Source organism: Trachurus trachurus, assembly GCF_905171665.1.
Source record: "Trachurus trachurus genome assembly, chromosome: 7".
Lineage (NCBI taxonomy): Eukaryota > Metazoa > Chordata > Actinopteri > Carangiformes > Carangidae > Trachurus > Trachurus trachurus.
Window position 1 is genome coordinate 26952099 of NC_139901.1, and position 24308 is coordinate 26976406.

The following is a 24308-nucleotide window of genomic DNA, read 5'->3' on the forward strand; positions in this document are numbered from 1 at the left end:
TTTATTTTCATTATTTCGGGCTTGTTTTTTTTATTTTATGTTTTTTTTTTTTTTTACCCACCTGCTTTTATTTTCATCAACTATGTTAAACTCCGTAATGATGGACGCCCCGTGAGCCCAGGTTATAGCTCCAGACAGCAGTTGTTGCTTTCACGATGCAAATTGTTGGGTTTAGTTTCACTAACTAACTAAACTGGCAACGTTTCTTTTTTCCTTTTTTTCTTTTTTCTCTCCAGCTCTTCATATCGGATGAAATCTCGTCTATGCCATCCATCCCGGTGTTGTTGGTAGGGGCCTCTGCTGGCAAACTGCGTCACCGAGTGGGCGCAGGCTGCAGGTATCCATCTCTGAATCTGCATGTTGGGAAGTCTATAGCCATGGCACGAATGACCTGGAAACCAAAGTGACTGAACTTCTAACCCAACCATGGAGCCGGAGTGTCATTCAAACTCCGGGGCCCACCAAGACCTGAACTATCCATCCGTACCCAACTCTCAGTGTGAACTGGCCATGGGTGATGGGAATATCAGCCTTGTGGACCCAGTAGTGAGGGGTGGGAGCGACCCCAGCGCCTACCCCACATCCAGCTATCAGAGGATTGTGCGTCAGAGATTCATCAGGAGGAGTCTGTGGTTTTCTGACACAGACGAGCAGGCCTTTGAAGCACCTGAATGTGATAACAGGAGTAAGATCCTGAACATAAACTTGAAAACAATAGTGGACAGGACTCGGGGGACTAGTAGCGGGGTGCAAGAGGGCTCCAGCACTGAAAGTCAAGGTGGCCAAAAAGACAGTGCGACAGAGAGCGCCAGTGCTGATGAGGAGAAGGAAAAAGGTGCAGATGCATTAACTGTTACGTGCAGCGATGGTGCTAAAACTGCCATTAAGGCAGCCAGTGAGGAGAATGAGGAAGAGGCAGAGATGAAAGCAGTCTCCACATCTCCGGGAGGAAGGTTCCTCAAATTTGACATCGAGCTGGGGAGAGGGTCCTTCAAGACAGTCTACAAGGGCCTTGACACCGAGACCTGGGTGGAGGTTGCCTGGTGTGAGCTGCAGGTAAAGTACTACAGCTGCCCAGCTGATTCACAGCCTGTCTCTCTGTATTACCAAAGCAAACAAAATGCAGCAGTCACATATAGGTTTTAACATTCTTGCCATTCTTATACCTGCACATTAGCCTGGGAGACACTTAAAACAACATTGAAATTTTACTTTTAGATAGTTATTGAAATATTTAAAACAACCATCCTCACATGTTTCCTCTCATGCAAATAGCTTTTCTGTCATATAATGATTTATATTAATGGCGGGATGGCTGACTCTCATTAGAAGCCCACTCCCTGTGTTCTGTGTTAAGTGAAGGTTCACGCATCATTGTGCCTTAATGGCGATGTCTTCGGGGAGCTGTCAATCAACCAGTGTCTCACGAGGGTGTGCCTTAGTTGCTAATGGGTTACCACTAAATTTTAAATGGTTTACACAGGAAAAGTGATTGACAAGTCAAGTGTCCGCTGCTGACGTGGAGAGATGCATGCCGCCGCTGAACTCTTGCGATCAGCAGATTTGGAAATGCACGAGGAGAATCTATCTAGTCTTGCATTACACAGACACAAGAAAATCACCAGCTTAGACTGTGCAAAGGTATTAACTAATTATTTCCGTCCTTTGGAGACTGCAGCAGGGATTATCTCTCTCCCTCTCCCTCTCATGGGCTTAGGGGGGGACTACAGTAAGCATGACTGGCCCCCTCTGAGAATGAAAGACTGCACTGCGATTTATTATTCTTTCACCGTAGAGATTTAAGTAGTTAAGGATTCAATTTACATTCAGTGCTCCTTCATTTTTGCTGTAGTCATTTGCCCAGCTGACAATGTAATGCCATAGAGCACAGTTATTGGAGCGGACAGTGCAGGGGATGCTTGTGTGCGCTCCGTCCCAGCAGTGTGTCTCTATGTTGCGAGCTGTGCTTCTCCCTGCCTCCCTCCCTCTGTGCAACAGGAGGTAGGCAGACAGGAAGCAGCTGAAGTGCGTTGGAGCCTGCTGGGAAGTGTGTGGTGGTCCTGTGGCCTCAGCGAACACTTAGCTCTGGATCCTGAAAATGTGCTGCGTCAGAAACCTGAGCAACGAAAGAATGCAGACTGCTCGATGCGTTGAAAAGAACTAGACCTATTTGTATAACTCTAGCATCACAAGACAGTGATGCATCCCATCACTGTAAAGATAACATGCCATTGGCCAGATACAGTAGTGCCAAGAGACACACAATGATTTCATTTGGAGGATGAGGTCATACAGACTGATAGTAACAGTGAGCAATCCCACATCTCTCTCAGCCTGACAGCACCAATCTGCAGTAGGGCTCAGATGATAGGAAGAGGAACAGGAAACAATTTACTGCATTTTATTCTTCCCCAGTGAGACATATTAAAACTCCCTCTAGTGGACAATCAATAATGGCTGTTAATCACAATACTAATGTTCTGTCCTCACAATCATGTTCTAATCTATTCCCTCTATCTGATATAGATTTGTAGCTTTAACTCAGACCAACTGTCCAAAACCCAATGGTATTCGATTTTAAATGGTTAAAAAAAACCAGAATCATTTAAGTGTTTTTGCTATAAAAAAAAAAAAAAAAGATAGATTATAAAAAGTAATTTGGTACTGATATAGCCTAAATGATGAATCAATCGCTCATTCCAGCTCTAGTAATTTTAAATATTTAAGTTTGTCTTAATTTGTTTTAGTACAATAAATGTATCATTTAAGTCAAGGGATTTGTAAAATACTTAATTGGGATGTAAACACTAGGTTTGAATGGCATTTAAGGGTCGTAAGTTAAAGTTATATATCTTTTTTTGGAAAAAGACGGGATAAACTTAACACACTCTAAGACTCGTGATCCAAGCCAAGAATCCACACTGCCCACGATCTTCTCAGTGATCAACAACATAGTGGAAGTGCAGGTATGAACTAGTCTTTATGTTTGAAGCCAAAATATCAAGGGTTTTTCTGGCTGCGTCATGCGTGTTTGCATTTCATTGTTGCATGTAGGGGATGCCACCTTTGCGTCGCTCAGAGGGAACTGTGGTGAACAGAACAGCAGAAGGTAGATGAGCTTTCCGAGTTAGATGGAGCAAAGGAGATATGACTGTGATTTTCCACTGTTTTCCCTGCTTCGAGTGGTCACATGCCTTTCTTGCCTAGAAATTTTAATCTGGTCCTGTGTTTATTCTTGCTTTCTCCCCACCTTCTCTGTCTCACCCCCCTGCCCCTCTCCTCCCATGCCATCTCCCCCACATCTCTGTTCTGTGCCAGGCTGCTGGCATAACACAGATGGCCCTGGCTCAGGCAAGGATGTTAATCTGAGAGAACGATGCCTGTTGTGATTTTTTCTTTTTTTTATTGTTAAAGAAACACTTCTTGTCCCTCTGTTTGCCTTGTCTCATGCTGTCATTGCTCATGGGAATTTGTTTTTTAAACTTTGGAAACTTCCCGTTTCTGCCAATTGTGGCTCTGTGTATAGATTTTTATCTTGATGATGAATGTTATGTGCACACTTGCAGATACTGAGTTTACTTCTGATTTTGTGCAGACTTCTTCGTGGTATTTGGCAGTGAGCTTGTTGTTCTGTAGATTAAATCTCGTTCTCAACTTGTGAATGCAGAGCTGGCTATGATACCATGGTGTGGATTAGAAACTGCCTGTCTGTGGATATTTGCAGGAGATTTTGGCATTCTTCATCCAAACAAGCCTTACAAATGAGGCCATGAGTCACTAGGTCAATATCTTTGTTTTAAACACTGGGTTTTCCCAGTAATTATATATTAGATTTGGCCATGTTATGTTGGTAGCATGCTTTTGAGCATAGCTTGTGGTTGTCACTTTGTATTAGCATGTATAGGGCTACCAACAACTTTCTCCTTGACTAGTGAGATGGAAAAATGAAAACAGAGTTGAAGAAGCCCAAGTGGGTCATTGGTTACAGCCCATTTGGCTTGAAGAGGCCCAGGGAAGCGAGGGCAGCCAGACCCAGTCGTTATGGCTAACAGTGCCTTATCAGCGGACCCCATCTTCTGGCATGCCTGAGGTCCCGTGTCACTTAGCCAACTGAAGACCCTGAGGGATGAAGAACAAGTCTGTTTGAGCCACGGCAGTGCGGTCTGTGATTTAGCTCCAACAGGCTTGTTGGTAAGAGGCTAATTATGGAAATCTGGATCCAACACATCAAAATCTTTGCACAGTCAGGAAAATGAAAGGTTTTAAAAGGCTTACTTGCGTCATGTTAACATTTTTCTGACAGATCTGACATAAGACTAGTTTTCAATTATAAGCCAAACAATTCAACACAGTCTCAGAATTGCAAGAAGGTTGTATAGCATGCTACCCTTCCTGCACATAGTAAGAAAAGGCTATCAGTGTGCAACCACAGCAAGCTACAATCATAGTAAAGTTTTAACAACAAAACTTGGCCATTCATAAGCTTTTAAAACTTTGAATATGTGCCAGAGCTGCTTGTTATTAGGTGTGCCTAATAAAGTGCCCAGACATTTGCGAACACGGCCCTTGTAGTTGAAGTGGTTTAAGAATTGGGGTGTTGACAAGAGGAGAAAAGTGATCCCCCTTCATTTAATAATGCTGAAGAGTCTACAAGCAAGGTTTTGCTTATTATAGGAGAAGTAGGAAAATGTTTATAGGAACATTTCCTGTACTAAGAATGCTTGTATAAATCAAATGTTTGGCAGAAACAGCTAAAATATACAAAGGGGAACCAGGAAAGACCACATAATACAATACAATATCAACCCCATAATTGGTTTATAAAATGTCAGAAAATAGTGAAAGGAAATGACCACAGCTCTTTTCCAGTCCTTGTGTTTAATCTAAAACAGCCTATACTTTCCAAAATGCAATGATATTCACGTATCAAAATAGTTGCCAATTAAATCTTCTGTCAAACAAACCATTCAACTAATCATTACACCTCTAAGTTACACTGTTTGTTGCTGCTGCTACATCAATGCCAGCAGTGGCTGTCTGCCATCAATCCATGTGGGCTGCTTTGTTTTGACTTAAAACCTGGTTTAAAAAAAAACCCATCATGGTCAGACTTTTATTTAAGCTGACACATACTGCAGTTTCTAAGTGGTGAACATGTGAAATACTGCTTGCTGTCATCAAAGCTGATAGATAGCTATGATATTTTCTTTAATCATACCAGCATTTCGTGAATAACCACCAGAGTCCCACATTTAGCACACGTACACTCCTGCAGGTTAACCAAGAATTGATGAAGATTTAGCTAAATGGCCTTTGACCTCCCTTGTCCTTCCTCTTAACAATAGGAAGTGTCACAACAGCTCATTAGGACTAATAATCCCTGTTGGAATTTAAGGGCGTTATTTTGTATGAATGAATCTGGAACACTTCTGTATCCTGTTAAAGCCTCCTGCTTAGGCTCCTGTGGTATGAAGACACGGGTTACTTTTAACACACACTCTATTTGAACTCAGCATCACTAAGCTATTTATGTAATGATGAGTGACAAACACATGGCCTCATTGCAGTACTGTAGCCAATAGGGATAGAGTTAGGGAAAGTGCAGATTTCACATGTTTCTGTTCCAACGTTTATCACCATTTAACAGTTAAAACCAGAAGTTTTGTCTATAACTCCAGCACTCTGACTCTTGCCTCCATCACTGGTTCCTTCCTCCTGCCATTGTCTTCCCAACTGAGCTTGTGTCTCCTGTGAAACCTGACAAACACATGGCATCATGTTAGTAAATAAAGATTTTATTGGCCCTTTCGCATATCCTGCCGCGGCTGAAGTCTTTTTACCTTCCACAGCCCTGAAGTAGCATTTGCAGTTGCAGTATAGGCAGTGTTGCATTGAGCACACATTGAAATCGGTTTTTATTATTGATGACCTGGACACGTTTTGGAAAAGGCGCCACAGGAATAAAGAAACGACCCCGCTTTCGAATTTTCCATGCAGGAAAAGCCTCGCTTGTGTTTAGCCCTGTGTGGTGTTTAGTCTGGGTCAGGGTATTATGCTGAATCAAGGCTGTCTCTCTGGCTCTGTGCCCCCACACTGCAGCGGATGATAAAATGGTCAAGGGAGGGGTGGGGTGGTGGGGTGAGGATTTGGCCATGCCGCACAGTTCGACTCAGGACATCTTTGCCCAGCACACCACTGTTCTCTGCCTCCTCACATCCCCGACCATCATCACCAGTGAACTGGGAGACGGGTCACCTTCCACGCTCTCACTCTTCTGGCTTGCACTGGTCCAATCTAGGCTCATTAGGCTTAAGTCTGTTACATGGGGCATTGAGAACATTTGTTGAATATTTGTTTCAAGTTCAGAACAGATGGGTGAAATTGCCACCCTGGGTATCATAGCACCACAGCTATTTGTAGCTGGTATGTTTTTTTTTTTACAATCTGTCTGAGTATCTGTGCGTCCCCAATAACAAGCATGAATGTTTGGTGTCTGTGCAAGAGTGTGTGTGTGTGTGTGTGTTGTAGATGTCACCACCAGCTGTCGTTGCTCAGGTTTTGCTGGACACACTAGTTAGTGCTGCTTCTTGTCAACAACGAAGCCTCATTGATTACAAATGAAAAAGCCAAGAACATGACCTAAGTCGCTCTTTGTTGCCTGCATGTGTTCCCAATAAAGGATACATATCATTGATTATTATTCATCGTTAACATCAATGTTCAGTTCTCCATCTAATAATCAAGCAATAGTGTATCAACAATTTGTGAGTGTGTGTGTGTGTGTGTGTGTCATGGAGACCAGAGAATAAGAATCTGATTTCAGGTCCAGTGCATTGTCATGGATGAAGAAATAGGTGTGTTTGCTATGTGTTTTTAAAAACCAGTTTAGACTCATGGGTCATGGCCTAAACAAGTTAAGACTCACTGAATGTGTTGTATTTACCTTGTGAAATCCCCAATTTTTTTTTATAATTGTGCATTCATTTCTAATTGGCCCATGGCCTATCTGTGTCTTAATCAAGCATTAGAATAATAATCTTGTATTGAAGCCCCGAGCGAACTGAGACACTGGGAGCTTCCGCTACAAACAAGCTTAAAGGGGACCTATTATGCTTTTCCAGCTTTTCAGACTTTTATATGTGTTTAAAATGTTGGATAATGGTTCTAGAGGCCGTGGAAGTGTCATATCATGAGGTTAATGCATTTGGGGGTAAACCCTGCTAGATAATTGGGATTTCTCTGCACATCGTGTTACACTCGGTTGCGCTGAGTTTTTTTTGACATGAGCTCGCGTCTACGTCATGGCGTGCCGGACTCCCCTACATGGTCATGCCGAGGTCTCTGCTCCAGCCGGCCCCGCCTCCTCCCATGCTGCTGTGTTGTGGCTGGTGTCACAGCGGAGAGCGGAGCACTTCCTGCTTCTTCCCTGCATGTTGTAGCGCTGTAGCGTCACTTTACTAAGTTTTATTTAGAAGTTTACGCCGACGTTTCATGTCAGTGAAGCTGTACCTGTGTGAGGAGCGACGTACCGCCGGGGCGACGTTGTTCGCCGGACCGACGTAACGCTGGACCGACGGAGCACCGGAGCTCCGGCGGAGCTGCAGCGGCTCCTCACACAGGCAGAGCCCGTCTGCAGGCCTCCTTGGCCGGGCAGGCGTCCGTGCTCATCGCGGTAGAGAAAACCATCGCGGTAGAGAAAACCCTCGCTAATAAACATACCCGCGGGTTTTTTAGACGTTTACCGCCGTGTGGTTAGTCTATTTAGCAGAATGTTGGTCTCATTGATGAAATCTTGTGGCAGTTGAATTAGTTTGAATGAAAAGTGAAGCTGTGAGAAGGAGGAGGAGAGGAGCAGTGCTGCGGAGCTCTGTAGTCTATGTGCACAAATCACCACATTTACATCAATAAATAACTGTTTTACAATGAACTGACCATTCTGCATATATTTTTAATTTATTTTATATATTTATTTTTGCATTTTTATATTACATGTTACATGGTTACAGTAGCCTACATGGCAAAGACTACTCTAAACCATCTTTGGTTAGGGTGAGACTAGGTCATGGGCACATTTCATTACACAATGTAGACTGGTCAGATGCAGACTGGAGATCTGGCAATTTGCCTACTGCAGATTTAGCTTTTGTTTGCATACTACATTTTGGCCAAATCAGTAGGCTACTAGTAGTAGACATCGTCATGGTAACGCAATGCTGAGGGAGTGGTTCATTTGCATTTAAAGGGAGGGGCCACTGAAACAGACCGTTTTGCAGAGCCCTGTTTTTGAGAGTGCTGTGATGTTTGATCTTTGGGGTATTTTGACCGAAGCACGTCACAGACATGTCTTTAAGACACCCAGGAACTATTTTAGTTGGTGCAAAAAGGAGCATAATAGGTCCCCTTTAAAATATAGACTTATTTAATTTTTTTCGGAACAATTTCTCATGTCGGGGCTTCAATACAAGAGGGACATTACAGACGAGCAGCATGGAGGTATTTGGATGTTTTTTGGTGTGTCTTTTTGGATGAAGAAAAGTAAGCACCATTCACAACCATTATATGGACAAATACTGCTGCGCAGACCCCCCCTGTAACTCAGAGAAGGCACGGAGGACTCTGAAAATTCTCCCAGCCCTTAGTCGACATGAGGGTGAGTAGATAATGAGTGAAATTTGAATTTTGGGTGAACTATCCCTTTAAAAAAGTATTTGTAATACATGTTAAAAAGATATTGCCAGGTATACTATTTACAGATTGTTACCTGATCGCAAAACTCCAATATGATGTCAGTACTGACCTCGTAAACCAAGCCACAGAACAGAGATGTGATCATTCAGCAGTTGTCATGACCCTTGCATAAGCAGCATTAGTCTTTTGAGGAGGCAAGTGTGTAATCAGCAATTTCTGCGTCTTTGTCACTGTGTCAAAGAACTGTTTGTTTGTCAGCCTACGTATTTAGTCTGTGACAGGAAAGAGGTTTACAGGAGGTTTGTATGCCTTAATCCACATTGGCTAAGTCCTGGTCAAAATCAGCGAGACACACTCGTACAGTATGTGTGTTGCATTAGTGTTAAAGTCTAAGTGCTTTTCACTATAGGCCACTTATAATCCATTTCACTCATGAAGTGCAGCAGTGGCATCATGTGTTATTTTGGAGCTGTTTGTCATTTTTTTTTACTGTTAAGATAGCGTGTTAGGGTGTGGTGCTGTCGGTCATATCTCCTTATAGCTTTACCTTATGTCCTCTTAGCTAATTCTTAACACACCCAGAGGGCAGTCATCATAGACAGCATTGTTGTCTTACTGTGATAGCATCTCAGTGGCTTGTCATCTTTGTCATTCTTGTCGTTTAGCCTCCTCTTTGACTAGGCTGGGTGATATAAGTGCATATTGCTCTCAACTTGCTTTTCCTCTTTTCAATCAGTGCCAGCTTGCCTGTTAGTACATAATATTCAATGAAGAGTGGCTGCATGGCAGAGTGCAACACCGAAACTATTGGAGTGGCCAGTGCAGCTGCTGGCCGTAGCCTCCTGGAGACTGGAGGACCGGTGGGACACAGTCCAGCCGCGGGCCTGCCTGCTGGCTCATTGCTCATCCCGCAGCAGCTTTTGTTACAGCAGCAGAAGCACTGCAATAGTCATCTGTTATAAGGGGATGGGTGCAGAGGGTGCCGGGGTGGCCAAGTAAATTAGCATACCTTCTTCAACCTGGCAACCAGGGTTCATGCAGCATGCGTCCAAACAGCCTCATTGTCAGTCCCGGGTCTGAATAAGCTGTGAATAAGACACAGCTGTTCGGGGTGGTCTTTATTGTCGTGTTGAAAGCGTATGCTATACCCCAGTTGCTCATTGGTGTCAGTGTGTGTGTGTGTTTGTGTGTGTGTACATGACTTTCTATGTTCCTAGAAAGGCAAGTATTTAAGTGATTGAGAGATTAATCTGCACAGGTTTTCCTTTTGAATGTGATCGGGATTTCATAAGAGTCTAGTTTATGTTGAAGTATATCCTGAGGTGAAATATTTCCCTACGTAATCTTCTTAGCCAAATGTTGTGACACATATTGAGTACGCTGGGCTTAGCTGTCTACAATTTATAGCTAGAAGTTGTTGACATTGTTGAATATTAATCCCTGTCACACTATTGTTACGAACTCAAAAAGTTGCTAATCTGCTCCTTGTTAACGAAGGATCAGAATGAGGCCAAGTTAATGAGGGAAAGAGGAAATTGTAATTAGGAACACAGCGCTGTGGAGAGAGACCAACCTAACATGTGTAATTTAGCTGCCATAATTAGGACGGATGCTGAAACCTCTCCTACTCTCCTAACACATGTAGTCCCCTGGCTATGGATCTCACTGGTTCACTGATATGTGACATCTGAATTAGGTACAAACGTGTGAGGTTTTTCTCATCAGGAGTATGTAAGTACAGTAAGGATAAATAGCATCACATAAGACAGACTGATGGTATGTCTTCAACCTTCATTGTAGCTTTACCATTAAGATGATGACTAGTTATGTTATCGGGTTGTTTTGGATTCTAAACCATTCTGGTCTTAAATGTTCTTTCTTTCTTTGTTGAACATGCAACATTTAAAAAAAAAAAAGTGAACTATAAAGCATTAAGCCAAATTTAAATGACCATTTCAAAGATTTTTTTTTGCTGAGTCCCAGGTACAGGGGGTTGTTGTTCATTTATGAACAGTGACAACCAGCACGCATTGATAGGCGACAGTACCAACCTTGTTGGGAAGTGAATACCTTAAAAGACTGTACGATTTAATACCAAAGACTAATCAGTACTTTTTCTTTGAATATTATGTTTTAGTCTTTCCCCTTTTTAAGAAAATCATTTTAAAAATCAAAACTATTGCTGATATTTAACAATTCTAATCTAATAGAAAATAGCTAGCCTATTGAGAGTGAGGAGTCACGTGCCTATGGTCGGCCATGATGGAAGGAGACGCCATCGGTTGCCAGGGGCAACGTCATCAGAACAGCACAGAGACGGACTAAATTCTAGCTCTTTTTTGCGCCAACAGATCAACAAATTACTAGAAAGAATAAGGAGAAAGTAAATCACTGGAGCAGTTTTTAACACAGCAGTGATTTTCGGTATTGTAAAACAGTAAATTACGGAGTAGACGACTTTGCCCATAGACTAGTAAGGCTTTTGCCACCGGAATCCTTCCATCATGGCGGAGAAGGGGGGCGGGGCTCTGACATGGATGTATTAGGGCTCTGAGCTGTGACGACAACTCCTCACTCTCAATAGTCTGTTTACCTGCTGTAAGATATATCAAAATGTGTCTGTAGGTTTCTTAGCTTAAAGTCTATATATAAGATTATTCACCCCTTTGATTTGGTCTTTGTAATTTCAGCTATGAGATATGAAGAATCCATCTTGATTAGTGTCATGACTCTGCTTTTTTGCATTTTAAATCAAATTGTGTGTGGTTGTGCGAGAGCTAGTGGTTTATAATAACAGAAGGGAGCTTGGTGTTAATAATACACTAACCAGACTCAAAAGTTGTGTTTATAAAGTTTCCTGTGCTCGAGAATACCATCAGCATCTTTATGTGTGTGTATTTCTGTGTGTTAGGAATTAATCCGTCACCCTGTTTGCTGCATGGTACTTACGTAGATAGATGCTCCGGAGAGAAGCTCTGTCTCAACACCGCTGTATCCTGCTGCCTCTGCCCAGCTAGAAGTCTGATTCTATTGGTGGATAATCAGTTTTAGATACTCATCCTTCCTTAGCTCTGCTTTTGGCAGAGGTACTTTTTTTATGATTAAACAAAAAGTGCAACTGCAGGAAAAATATCACCGTTAGGGAAACAATGTTTGACTCACCTGGCTATACACAGTTGTGCTTACACTGTGTGTGTGTGTGTGTGTGTGTGTGTGTGTGTGTGTGTGTGTGTGTGTGTGTGTGTGTGTGTGTGTGTGTGTGTGTGTGTACATGCACACTTGTGTTTGTGATGTTTGATCATAAGTTGTTTTTGTTTTTTACACTGCTGCTCATGGCAGAAATTCCAATTTAATGGTAAATCCCTTGACATGATTCCTGAGCTCTCGACTGTTAGCTTAGTACTCGCGTGTTAGAAACCGAATCTTTCAGAGCTAATATCACTTAAAGGATGCTCATTGTTTGACAGATTTGTATTGCATTACATGTGTTGTCTCTTCTCTCTGCATGATTTTGATAGGCTAATAGGCTAAGCTTGATTAGAGAGAAACCAACTGCATTATGCTGCTTATTTTTAAGAGCCACATCAGACTATTCAGTAATCTATTTATGTATCAAAGGTTCAATAATGGCTTTATTTAAAATGTTCCACATTCAAACTAACAATCTGTGGTTTATCACATGTCCAATAACTGTGAGTGTTTTTAAAGTAGACTTGGCAAGAAGAAACCAAACAAAACACAAAACAAAACCTGACGGCACCTGGAGTGATGTCATCTTCCAGTGAAAACTGACTGCACATTTGTTAGCATAGGTGGCTTCAGTGCAGTTTAATCTCCAGACAATTGCATGCTCTAATGCTCTACCTGAAGGGTTATACAGTATATACATTTCAAATTATTAGCTGAAAGTGGAATAGCCATAGCAGTTGATGTAAAAAGAAAGTATAACGTTAGCTTCTTCAACTGGGAACTGTAACTCCTCCAGCTTTGTTTTATCTACCCTTAGATCTTCAGGTGAAGCAGCTGAGCTGATAGTCATCTCTCCACACTCTTGGACAGTATGCGGTAAAAAACAACATGTGACACTGGGCCAGGAACTTGATTTCAACACATAGTTGTGCAATTACATGGTATATGAGCCAGCAAAGTTCCCAGGACTAATACTTTAATCTGTTACCTGGTCCCACCAGAGGCCCACTGTTTTAGTATTTCATTCTGATATGTCTTTCATGCTGCTGTATGAGCCACCAGAGCTGTAGAGGTAATAGAGTTCAGCAGCACACAGATGTAGTCAGTGGCAGCAGAGTGGGGCACAGCTTTATAGATTGCTTCCTGCTAATGTCACAATCTATTTTTCTGTCCCTGCTGCCCAGTATGGCTTTCTGTGTGTGTGCTTAACCTCGCCTGGGCGGCTCCACACGCTGCTGTAGCCATCTGGGTCTTTTCTTTGAAGAGGTATTCAGCGCAGGCTTAATAAGATTTTGAAAACGTGCACACAAATACTTGATGTTTGCCGCAGTAATGATTTTCAAATATAATGCAATAATGAGTCACACTTGTTCAGAGCTTGCATCCCTCACAATAACTATGAGTCTCACATATTGATGCTTCTGCTATGTGCTTTGTCTGGTGCGTATGCAAAGTTTGTATGTCTTGGGAGTGACATTCTTCTAGTGTCTCAGTGCACACATGTATCTGTCTGTGTATCTCGCCATGCTGTGCACAACACCTCTGTTGCCTACATGTGGCTTCTGAATTATGCAGAAGCCCCAGTGTCTTCTCAGGGGGAAAGTAGAGGCAAATGGAAGTGTGTGTGTGGGGTGTGTGTTTGGGACTTGAGGAACACTCTGTGGTGGGGGTTATTGGGGTTATTTAGGCAAAAAAGCAGCAGGATTCCTCAAAGATGAGAGTAGAAATGATGAGAGGAGGAGGGGACGAGGAAGAAAAAGGAGTAATGTGGAGATGAGAGGAAAGTATTGCCTGTAGGCAAGAAAACTGCATTGCTCGGGGGTTAATTTTAGCTTTTAGCCGTCTGTCTCATTCCTCTCCCTCTCTCTTTTTAGACCTGTGTTTCAGGTATACTTCAGTCCATGTGCTGCTCCTGTGCAGCAAAGAGCACTTGGGGATAACCTAGCCCAACCTGGGCGGCCCCAGCCCCAGCCTCGCATAGCTCAGCTTGCCTCAGTAAAAAGGGTTCTCTGCAGAACTGAATTATTCATGGGACTTCAGAAGAGTGTGGTGAAAATCCCCACCCCCCACACACTTGCACACAAAACCTGATATGCCACATTCACACACACACTCACAGAGACACATACACACATGCATGCCATGCTTATCATCTTATTACTCCACACTTCAGGACATTGCGTCATAGCACATCTTGCTTCGTTGACAAGTTTTAGGTTTTAGGTTATTCAGGCAGTTTTTGTATTTGTCTGCTATATTTTCTCACTGGGAGTTCACTAAGGTTGAATAATTAAATAGATTAGATCTCGCTAGGTTGTGTTCATTGCATTCCACCGGCTGTATAGTCTATCTCTGTAAGGGGTGGGGTCGTGCTTCTGGTCCATGTGTTGAGTGTACGACATGTGCGTTTGTTACGTAAGTCGTTGCTGTGGTGGTTTAAAAAAAGGGGCAGTTGCAGTACAGAAACCCTTGGCGCTACCTAGAGTAAGGTGTTCCCAGTGCGGACCCAGACCTAAAGAAAACTGGAGAGGGAAGCGATTGAGAGGGAGTGGTTACGGAAGATGTGTCTCTCTGTGCGTGTGCGTGGGATGTTTGGTGATGGAGAAGGGAGTGGTTGGTGTTAGTGGTGCAGAGAGGGAGACGGATTGCAGATATGGGGGGAGGGGGAAGGCAGCGAAAGGTAGTGGATGAGAGAGTGAGCGTGCAAGTGAAAAAGATGGGAGAGATCAATGACATGTAACCTTTAGCTGCAGTGTGTCGTGGGCGTGACCATGTTAATGTGTGGGTTCATTCTCCCCCTGGAGTCATTGTAGACATTAAGGGGTGACCAACCACAGCTACAGAGTCTCTGTTTCTGGATAAATTAAAACCAACTAAGTGAAAATTACACCTGACTTGTATTACACTACAAAATACGACGTAAATGCCAGATGGGCAAGATGTGAGTCATGTTACTGCTTGAGAAAGCCAATGATCTGGATTCTTTCCACTCACAAAAAGTGCAGATTGTAATCATCCTTGATATACACACAGTCCAAATAGAGATGTATAAATGTCTCAAAGAATGACTGTAATTTCCCTCTTACTCACTGTCTTTCCCTCTTAATATACCACACTGGATGCACTAATTTAAAATGTGCAGGGAAGAGCCTCCAAGGTGATGGCCTCTTCCATCTGGTACTTCTTGTGAAGCAAATATGTTATAATTAGTATGTAGACTTTAGCGTTTGAAATTCATAATATCCTTCTGCTGCATCCGTCGTGTTTCCTATAGGATCGCAAGCTGTCCAAGGTGGAGCGTCAGCGCTTTAAGGAGGAAGCAGAGATGTTGAAAGGTCTTCAACACCCCAACATTGTTCGTTTCTATGACTTCTGGGAGTCGCCCCTTAAAGGGAAGAAGTGCATTGTTCTAGTAACTGAACTCATGACATCAGGGACTTTAAAAACGTGAGTACATTGTGAACACAAATATAGTTCAGAAAACCGTTAAGTAAAGAAAGTAAACTTACTTTCTCTTCTGGTGTTGAAATGTCGTAATGGTAGACTGAAAATATATTCTGTAACTTCTTCTTTCTCTTACAGCTATCTAAAGCGTTTCAAGGTAATGAAACCCAAGGTGCTGAGGAGTTGGTGCAGACAGATCCTGAAAGGCCTCCACTTTCTCCACACCAGGACCCCACCCATCATCCACAGAGACCTCAAATGTGATAACATCTTTATCACTGGACCTACTGGGTCAGTCAAGATTGGGGATTTAGGACTGGCAACACTCAAAGCAGCCTCCTTTGCCAAGAGTGTCATAGGTAGGAGACTTTGAAAATGAACTTTGCAGATCATGGTTTAGGTAAATCAGTAAAACAAAAACATTATACATCTATTGGTCAATCTCTGTTTTCAGGCACCCCTGAGTTCATGGCTCCAGAGATGTATGAGGAGCACTATGACGAGGCTGTGGATGTCTACGCCTTTGGCATGTGTATGCTAGAGATGGCCACCTCAGAATACCCCTACTCTGAATGTCAGAATGCCGCTCAGATTTACCGCAAAGTCACAAGCGTGAGTACAGATACTGACCAATTTTCCTGCTTGTTTCAGAAATTAGATATGTATGGAAAATATTCACCATACATTTCGTATACATATATACATTTAATTGCCTGAAATTATAACAGATAAAGAAAAGTAAACAACAGTAACCTTGGTGCCAGCATTATACTCATAATGAATCTGACTATTTTTGCACAGGGCAGGGCACATTGTGTTAGCTGTCACATATATTGTATGCAACACAGAAGGAATGCTTATGGCATTGCATTGTGTTCTACTGTGATGGATGCATTTTGTCATAATCCAAGGACATGCTGTGTGAGCCTGTAAAATGAGGCGTAGAAAATGAGTTAACGTTTTTTTTTTACTTGCTTCACCACATAGAAAGCACCACCAGGGTTTTTAATTGAAGTAATGCAGCCTTTTTTTTTTTTTTAGAGTTGAAGATCTCTGCTGTTCTCAGCTATATGGTCTTCAGCCCTGAATTTCTTGGGTGAAGAATCTAATGAGCCATATGGAGTCACAGAGGGAGTCCAAATCTCCTTTGTTTTTTTTAGATAAAGCCTAAAGGCTGTATTCCATTCCATTTTGATGACTGTGCCCCTGCTAGTAAAGCTTCCTGCAAACTGTTTTAGATCACGTGGGGTCCAAAGTCATGATAGACCTCCTGATTTGATAAAAAGTATTGATCCCCGTCCCCCCCTGAGACTTGGCAGGGTTGGAATCTGAGAGATGACTCTTTCACCTGCTGTTAGAGAAGCAAAGGCCTCGGCCTGTATCAGTGGTTGGGCAGCATCAGTGCAGCTGTCTCTGGATACTGTTCTCTGCATTGTTACCATATGCATATCGGAGTGCCCTGGAGGGAGCACTGCAGGATATTAATAGATTGATCAAAGAGAAACCCTGATAGCTTTAAACTATTCCCTGAATACATACAGTATGCAGCTGCATAATTGGTAGGAATGTTAATGTGGATGATGCACACAGATAATCTCAGAGATGCAGAAAATGCCTCTTTCAAAAATTAACAATCTCCCAAGTGATATCAACACCACACATAATGCTGCACTACAGAGAGTGTGGGCAAGTTGTGCCTGCAAAAAAAAAATAAGACAGAAGGTCTGAGCACTGGACTGAATAAAATGTAGTCTTATGAAAAAAATCCAGCATTAAAAAAAAAAGATTTTCTAGCAGCAGTAGAACAGTTTACAGATATATTCAATGAACCAGGAGAAAAGATTCACAGTTGCAATAAAAACATCCCACACAATGTCTACCTTGCAATAAACTATTTATCTTTTAATGTTTCAGAGAACACTGTCACTGTCATTGCATTATACAGTGTGTGGATTTGTTTTAATTGCTAAAAGTGACAATCTAAGCAAAATGTACTGAAATAATAACTTATCAAAACATCCACTTGTCCACTGTCCGTCCATTTGCTCTGGATGTTTCACAGCAGTAAAAATACTATAGGAACCAGCTGTGTTGCCATTATAGTGGAGAACAAAGCAACATCAGGAACAAGACTTCCTCTTCTGACAAATGGAAGCGCATCAACATCCACACCTGTCAATGAACTCATAAGGGTTGTGTTTGAGAGTTGAGATGGAAGTCGTGCATTAAGCTCTAAGCTGTATGTTGAGCTCTACATGAAGAAATGTTGACTATGATGCAGAGGTAGCTTGAGAGATTTCTCTGGATGCTTTTTGTGGTTTTTGGCCTCCATTGCTTGCAACCAAGATTCAGTCTGACCCAAGCTGCCGTGCTCTGTCAAGGTCGACAAGCCTGCAGGGTGTGAGCGTCTGATTCTTTAAACATAAGATTTTAGGTGGAGTTTCACAAAAACATCCGCACACGCTCTTTCCTCTTGTTTTTCCTTCATCGTTATTTCTCATCAAGACAGTATCCTTTTGTGGCATGTCCTCAGCGCTTTGCTTACATTTCCTCTTCCTCAGGGAGTGAAGCCAGCCAGTTACAACAAGGTCATGGATCCTGAAATCAAGGAGATTATTGGGGAATGTATCTGCCAAAAGAAAGAGGAGCGGTGAGTGAATGTCCCGATCACTGTCCAGTGTCCAGCCCACAGAGCCCACAAGGTGCCCTCTCATCTTTCGGGCCTTATCTCACCTCCCCTGCTTCATTGCATTGACGCTGACAGTTGGGCTGTCAACAGCACTGCAGCCTCCCTCCGTATCTGCAGGGTGTCTGTCGATCCAGTTCTGTTATGTAATACGTTTGTGTACAGAAGGGAAAATAACCCTCAATTAGCTTCCAGTGATTTTTTTTAATTGGAGCATTATTGAATTGAGTGAGTAACTTGTCCTAGCAGCATAGGTAATATGTCATGTCACACTCACTTGGACACATACACACACCAGGATTTTTGTAGCATAATGCCAAGCTTATCTGCAAACAGATGAGTGTCTGCCGTGCGTCTGTGTGTAGTACATATTTCTGAATCTGAGCTTCACTGTTCCTTCTCCCAGGTACACCATCAAGGACTTGTTGAACCATGCTTTCTTTGCTGAGGACACCGGTGTGAGGGTAGAGCTAGCAGAGGAAGATGATGGGAAGAAGGCCTCAATAGCCCTCAAACTGTGGGTGGAGGACCACAAGAAGTTAAAAGGGAAATACAAGGAGACTGGAGCCATCGAGTTCACGTTTGACCTGGAAAAGGAGGTGCCTGAGGTGGTGGCACAAGAAATGGTGAGTGACTAATTAGTCGTACATGTTAAAGTATTTAAAGATAAACCTGGATTTGGCTCCCTGTGAGTGTGTCTTATTACATTTTTAAACTGCGGTGATTGCACCAAAAATATTTTTCTGTCACCCAGACATAGTTGAACGTTTTTCAAAATTCTGTTTTGCACATGTTTGTTTTGTTTGTGGCTTAGTGTGCTCAAGCTGCTGGGAGTGCTCGTATCTCATCAGTGGGGAATGCACTCAAATGTAGATTGCTGGTGTGATAACTTACTCTGCTATTCCAGGAATACAGTGATTAGGTTTTATTTTTTCCTTTGGTTTGCATGGTTTTCTCCAGTATAGATCATGAGATAAGGTGCTCACAGGCCCAGCAATAAAAACCTGGTCCGGAAATAAGCAAAGCTCTCTGTGTGGGAGTTATAATGATACTGACCTCAAGCCTTTAATATCATTTATCTAACATTCTGCAGTACAATGAAAGTTTCTTTAACTGCATTATGGGATCAAGAGAATCGAGTTAATGACAGCTGGAGAATGTAAATATTACAGATGTCAGGCTTTGCTCTTCTACGGAATAAAACAGGTCTTGGTTGTGGCGATGGTCCTACTATGGGAGTGGCTGAAAAATAGAATAGAAGCTAGACTGTGACAAGATTTTGATAATATCGTAAATGTAGGATGTGTATCTGTGACTGCTACTTCAACCTACATCTACCAACCAATTGATAAGAATGATTGCATGAAATGACACACTGATCAATGCATTTTCTCCCACGTGGCAGCACAAATGGGTGACGCAAACGGATGTTGGTTCTTGGATATTGACTTGTGTTGTAGCCTACAGTTCAGTAGGTGTTCATCATCAGATAGTCTGCATGCATCTAACCTGATACCATATCCACATTTCTTTGACGTATGTGACAGTCTGTTTCATGCATAAAGGAAGGGTGTTACAGACAGAAGATTTGACAGTGGCTGCTTTCCTAGTAATCACTTAGAGGTAGAGTGTGTTTCTTTCTCACACAGAGAAAAAAAGAGAGCTGTTGCTTAATACTCAACCAACTGATCCAATCAGTGATATAACCTGCTTTCCTGGCTTTCTCATTAAATGCCTTCATGTCGGCAACAGCCAGGGGCCGTAGGCCTTATGTTTTTTGGATTGTCTGTTTGTTTGTGTGTCCGTGTGTCTCATTCTTATGAATACAAGATTTCAGTAATGCCTAGAGAAAAGTTCTTCAAATTTGGCACAAACACTCGTTTGGTCTCGAGGCTGAACTGAATTCATGTGCTAATTACGACACGCTTTAGCACAATGTCTACTAGAATTAAATTATGAGGTGATGAGATTTTACATGGTCAGAGGTCAACTCCACTGTGACAGCACAATGTTCTGCAAAAATACTTCTGGCCATAATTTAACGCTGAAACTCCTGAAACCGCAAGACAGTAATTCTAGTACTGTCTCTTTGTTTCAAACCATGTCTTCCTTTTGGTTCATTCTGTCCTGCTCTCCCACACATCTCTTTCCCTCTTTTCGTGTCTGCTCTCTTTCCTTCAATTTGTCTGTGCTGTTTTGGCCTTGACCAGGCTGTGAAGCTGGAAAAAAAGATTAAGGCTTCTGTAACAATTGCCTTGGGGATGAGGGCAGACATGTGGACCAACAGCACAATGAGATTGTACGACCAGCATGCTCCCATGTCGTGTCACCCCTCGTCCATGCTAATGAGTCATTTCTGTCCAGACAGGCAACCTGGGAGATGGTATTTTTTCACTGTGATAGATGTGGATGTCCTTTTTCTGGTCTGTCGTTCTTGCCGAAATGCATGCATAACCATATATTCCATACACCGTCCTCATCTTTGTTATATGCAGAATATAACAGTCCTGTTCTGAGCAATGAACCAACTGCTGACAAAGGGAATAGTTCCCCACTGCTCTGATCCCCTTAAAATAGACTTTCTATTCCTTCTTTTCCTTGTACTTTCTCTCTCCCTCATACACTCCACTTTTTAATGCACCCTCTCTTCTCTCTCATGCTCAATGCTAAAAATATCCTGGAAGTCATGCTCTCCTCTCTTTTCTTTGTCAGGTGGAGTCTGGCTTCTTCCACGAGAGTGATGCTAAGACTGTGGGAAAGTCGATCAGGGACCGTGTGGCACTGATCAAATGGAGGAGAGAGAGAACAGTGTCTGCTGCAGCGGCGGTGGATCGGGGTGAAGGAGGGCACCGGGTCCAGATGACGCCATCCCAAGGCATCGCTGCCGGGGCTCCACCCATCGGACATCCCCCTTTGTTGGAACCAGAAGAGCCCGAGGTAGACCAGCACAGCAGGCTGCGTAACCTACCGACGAGTGCCACCTCAGTGACATGTAAGATTCGGTTCCCCTCCCCCCCACTCAAAAACTCATGAGCTCAATTTTTTGACTTTTTTATGAGTACATGATTTGTGTGTCTCTGCAGCAGACAGCACACTTGACAGTGGCATGGGCTCCACTGTGTACTCAGACTCCCACAGCAGCCAGCAGAGTGTCCTCTACCAGTCCCTGCTGGAGCCTATTACTATGGCAACGCAGCAGGTCTGTATGAAGAGCATACACATCCAGGTGGACCATGTACATTCAGATTAATCGAAATACACACAGTTTTGAAACAAGCCGCTGCTCGTGTGGCCTCGATACTGAATGCAGGTGCTGCATCCACACATTGCAGTCAACATGCATGCATTTTTTTTTTTAAACGATCAGTCTTCATCATCCCAGTCACGCACGTTACATGCACATGTCCTGGCAAGCAAGTTTGTTCATTATCATCTCATCATATCATTCTTCCTTTGTTGTAATGTTCATTTTGAGTAACACGTGTTTTGCTTTGGGTTTGCTGCTCAATCAGCGCCAGAGCAGTGGCCCTTTTCTGACAGATCGGCCTCACTCCTGTGAAAAGAGTGAAATATGGGGTGCGACGCTGAGCCCAGAGCTCAGGACTCGATTGGGAGCAACAGCCCGGAGAGGAAGTGCCCCTGTTCTAGACAGTCAAAGGGCAACACGCAACGCTCAACTCCATGGACTCAGACAGTCTCGTAGATCAGTCAGTCCCATCCTCATTGTACCAGAGAACCAGGCAGAGCTCAGCCCCTCTGAGCTTCACTCAGAGGCTGAGGACGGTTTCCCTTCTCCGAGTGCTCTGCCAATGCTGCTGCAGGTCTCGCCTGTCTCCTCACCCTCTGAATGCCGCCGCCTTAGTGACACCAGCATCCGACTAGGATCAGAGGCCGGCGAGAACTTAACGCTGCCCGTGCCAAATGTACGCCGACACTCTGACCTCAGTAGCCTTCTGAGTATGACCTCTCATCATAACCACCATCTTGGCATGCATAAATCCCACATTTGCCAGGCCTGCCTCTCTTTGCTGATTTTGAGGTCACGCGAGGGGTGCCACCGCCACCCCTCCGTTGCCATGCCAACACCTCAGTGTCCTTGTGACCTTAGACACCACCCGTCCTTCGGTGGAAACATGACAACCCCTGGCTATGCTCGACCGAAAGGTTCGGGTGATTGCTCTGATTTCTCGCTGCTGCAGAAATCCCTGTACAATATAATCAGCCGCAAAGCAGCCCCTTGTCCCGCCCCCCCACCCAGCCAGGCCTCATCGATGCAACCCTCAGCCGCCCGAAGGCCCGCTTGCAGCGATGGAGACGGCAATCTGAAGAGTCGTGTCTTGAGTGGCAGTTCAGTTCGGGAACAGGAGCCCCTCCGGGACAGCGAGGATAGATTCTGTGCTGGAGAACCACAAGTTACCGGGGTGGTGGGAGTGGTAGGTCACAGTAGACGACGAGTCATTTTTTTTTTTATCCCGTAAGGGGCCAACACCTGCTTTTTACTGATTTTTCCCAGCCTGTAGGAGGCACAACGTTCCTCTGCATGGAGCTGGTCTGACCTCCTGTCTACTGTCTCAGTCTTGCTGCCTCTATAGGCCCCCCAGAGCTGACGGCGATCTTCTTAGAAATCATAAGCTTGCTTGTGTCGGAGGACAATGGCACAATCTCTAACATGCGCAATCTCTGCTGATTAATCCTAACCAATCCCTTCTAGAAGTGACCTAGATTTTAATATTTCCCTTTCTGCTTTACTGACCCCATGCTGCAGCTGTATTTCTTCCCAGCTTGCCGTGGATATACGACCTTCTGGTTGAAGGAGGGGTCACTGCACTGTCTGATCTCTCCCTCTCCCTCGCTCCTGCTTTTTCCTCCTTCTGCCCTTATTTTAGCTCACACCTGTCACCGCCTGCTCATTGTTGAAACAGATGTTTCATTAAGTTATTTTTATCCCTCATCCTTTCATTATACTTGCATCAGTTACGAGTTAATGTAATTGACACTGTTATTAGCTTTTTATGGGATTTTATCCATCCAAGAGGAGCTAACTTCCATTTCTCTCTTTTTTTTTCCACAGACCAATTCTGCAGGTCACCAGAATCAGCCATCTGTCCAGGGCCTGCCTTCTTCCAGCACAGCAGCGCACACACCACTGCAGTACCTACAGCCAGGACACAGCTACCCTGCTGCTCCATATGCTGGTCAGGCCAGCGCTGCAACACCAGCTCCAGCTAGTCTATGTTTGGTCAACATCCAGCATGCAAGCAACTCTGCTGGCTATGCAGCTCCAAGTGTGCAACAGAGCCAAGCTGCAGTGAATATTTCGGCATCTGCTGTGCCACAGCATATTGCACAGAGCCACCAAGCACCAGGTCATCAACAGCAACAGGCGACAGCGGCAAGCTCTTTACCTTTTCCTATTCAAGGCCATCAAACATGTCAGAGCTATGTGGCTCAACCTCAACAACAGGTTCAGTCTGCGTCGGGATATCCCACTACAGTTCAGCAGCAGACTACAGCAGCAGCAGCAGTGGGCAACCTGCCAGCACAGCAGCCAGCACAAAGCTACCCACTTGTATCTGTAGCCCCAACTATGGCAGCCACAGCCCAGTGTCATCCCGCACAAGCTCCCAGTGCACTGCAGCACATCCAAGCTACAGTCAAACTGCCAAGTCAGCAGCCTGGTCAGAGCTCCTCCACACCAGCACTTTACAGCCAACAGATACCAATTCAGCAAGAGCACCAACAGTCCTTACTGCAAAACACTCAACCCAGTATACAACAATCACAAAATGCTGGCCAGGCTTATATTCAACCTCAACTCCAGCATACCCAAGATACTGTGCATCCATTACACCAACAAATGGCACAACAGCCTACCCACCCGTCTCAAAGTCTTCAGGCTCCTGCTCAGCAACAATTGCAAACCTCAACTTTTCCACAGCAGAGCCAGGGTGTACCCCAATCTACAGTCCAGCAGGTTCAGGCCTCAGCTCCTCAGCCTCATCCTCATCCGACAGCAACCCCGGTTGTGCAGGTTGCAGCAGCACACCAGAGTTACCCTGCTGCAGGTCTGCCTGATGCTGGCTCCCAGAGCTATACTCATTCTAGCCTCAATGTGCTGCAGCAACAACAAACTGCTCTAACTCAGACCCAGTACCAGCCTGCACAGTCTGCTGCTGCTCCTCAGAGCCTTCCAGTCCCTTCCCACCATAACCAGCCGGCACATGTTGTTCAGCAGGTGAGTGTGATGGAGTGTATATATAATAGCAAGGTGGCATACATAGTGCCCCACTTTTTAAATTTT

The 24308-nt window shown here is 43.8% G+C and overlaps 1 protein-coding gene across 1 annotated transcript in view; it reads left to right on the plus strand.

Moving 5' to 3' along the window:
- Positions 1-426: 426 nt before the first annotated feature.
- LOC310989083 (serine/threonine-protein kinase WNK2) overlaps positions 427-24308 on the plus strand; it is a gene marked incomplete at its 5' end in the record, with an annotated part of 39927 nt that continues 16045 nt past the window's right edge. Inside the window, 10 exons of the mRNA XM_083975976.1 lie at positions 427-1056; positions 15152-15324; positions 15460-15680; positions 15776-15933; positions 17883-17971; positions 18414-18633; positions 20720-20999; positions 21091-21206; positions 21520-22440; positions 23079-24242. Of these exons, the coding sequence (XP_083832102.1) occupies positions 427-1056; positions 15152-15324; positions 15460-15680; positions 15776-15933; positions 17883-17971; positions 18414-18633; positions 20720-20999; positions 21091-21206; positions 21520-22440; positions 23079-24242 (3972 nt within the window). The remainder of the gene's footprint in view (positions 1057-15151; positions 15325-15459; positions 15681-15775; positions 15934-17882; positions 17972-18413; positions 18634-20719; positions 21000-21090; positions 21207-21519; positions 22441-23078; positions 24243-24308) is intronic.